Source organism: Phytophthora parasitica, assembly GCF_000247585.1.
Source record: "Phytophthora parasitica INRA-310 unplaced genomic scaffold supercont2.21, whole genome shotgun sequence".
NCBI lineage: Eukaryota > Oomycota > Peronosporomycetes > Peronosporales > Peronosporaceae > Phytophthora > Phytophthora nicotianae.
The window spans coordinates 465,189-465,912 of NW_008649007.1; the positions used below are offsets into that span (position 1 = coordinate 465,189).

The following is a 724-nucleotide window of genomic DNA, read 5'->3' on the forward strand; positions in this document are numbered from 1 at the left end:
TGGCGTGTTTTCCTCCTCCGTCGAAGAATCTGCAATGCACCGCTCGCGCCAGTACGTGGCAGAGTGAACCATCTCTTGAAAGTAGGAAGATTATTGGCCAACATCCATCCCCACGCTCCTTGACACGTACCTTTCGCTGCGGTGGCGGCACTTTGTCCCCAAGCAAAATGTCCTCACTGCAAGAAGGTACCTGAGTTAATTAGTAGTTTTATATATTACGGCAATTTCAATTGGACTGACATTTTGTTGAATCTTTCTAGATTCTACTTGAAGCTCGCCACTTCCCCTTTAGAGACGCTCGTGAACAAGATGCACGAGGAGGACGATGACTTCGACGTGCTGCTGCTGTTGAGTGACGCACACTCGCGGCACGAAGCTAGTTTGCGCAGTGTCCGCCGTGAAGTGCACCGGCAGATGATGGAGAGCGCGTGGCGCGCTGCAATGCGCACACGTCACTACCTGACGGTGTCATGCTTGGATACACCTTGCTTGGCTGCGTGGATGGCCCTTTACCGGGACGGTCTAGACACGAACTTCATCAACGCTACAAGCCTCACGAGGTAGGCTTTTTGGTGTGTGGATATTATTGGTACTATTCGTAACAACTGCTATTCTTTTACTACGCAGAGGAAATGCAAGCCGTATTCGATACATATTCTACTTGGACAGAGCAGCCCACATGCTGTTTCTTGTTACGATTGCAGTGCTCGCTAAGCACTGCTCG

General features: G+C 50.4%; 1 protein-coding gene across 1 annotated transcript; it reads left to right on the top strand.

The window, feature by feature from the left end:
- Positions 1–309: 309 nt before the first annotated feature.
- PPTG_09827 (hypothetical protein) lies at positions 310–564 on the top strand (the record flags this gene model as incomplete). Its single annotated transcript, XM_008905610.1, has 1 exon — positions 310–564. One exon carries the CDS (start codon positions 310–312, stop codon positions 562–564), a length of 255 nt encoding a protein of 84 aa, XP_008903858.1.
- Between the last annotated feature and the right edge of the window lie 160 nt (positions 565–724).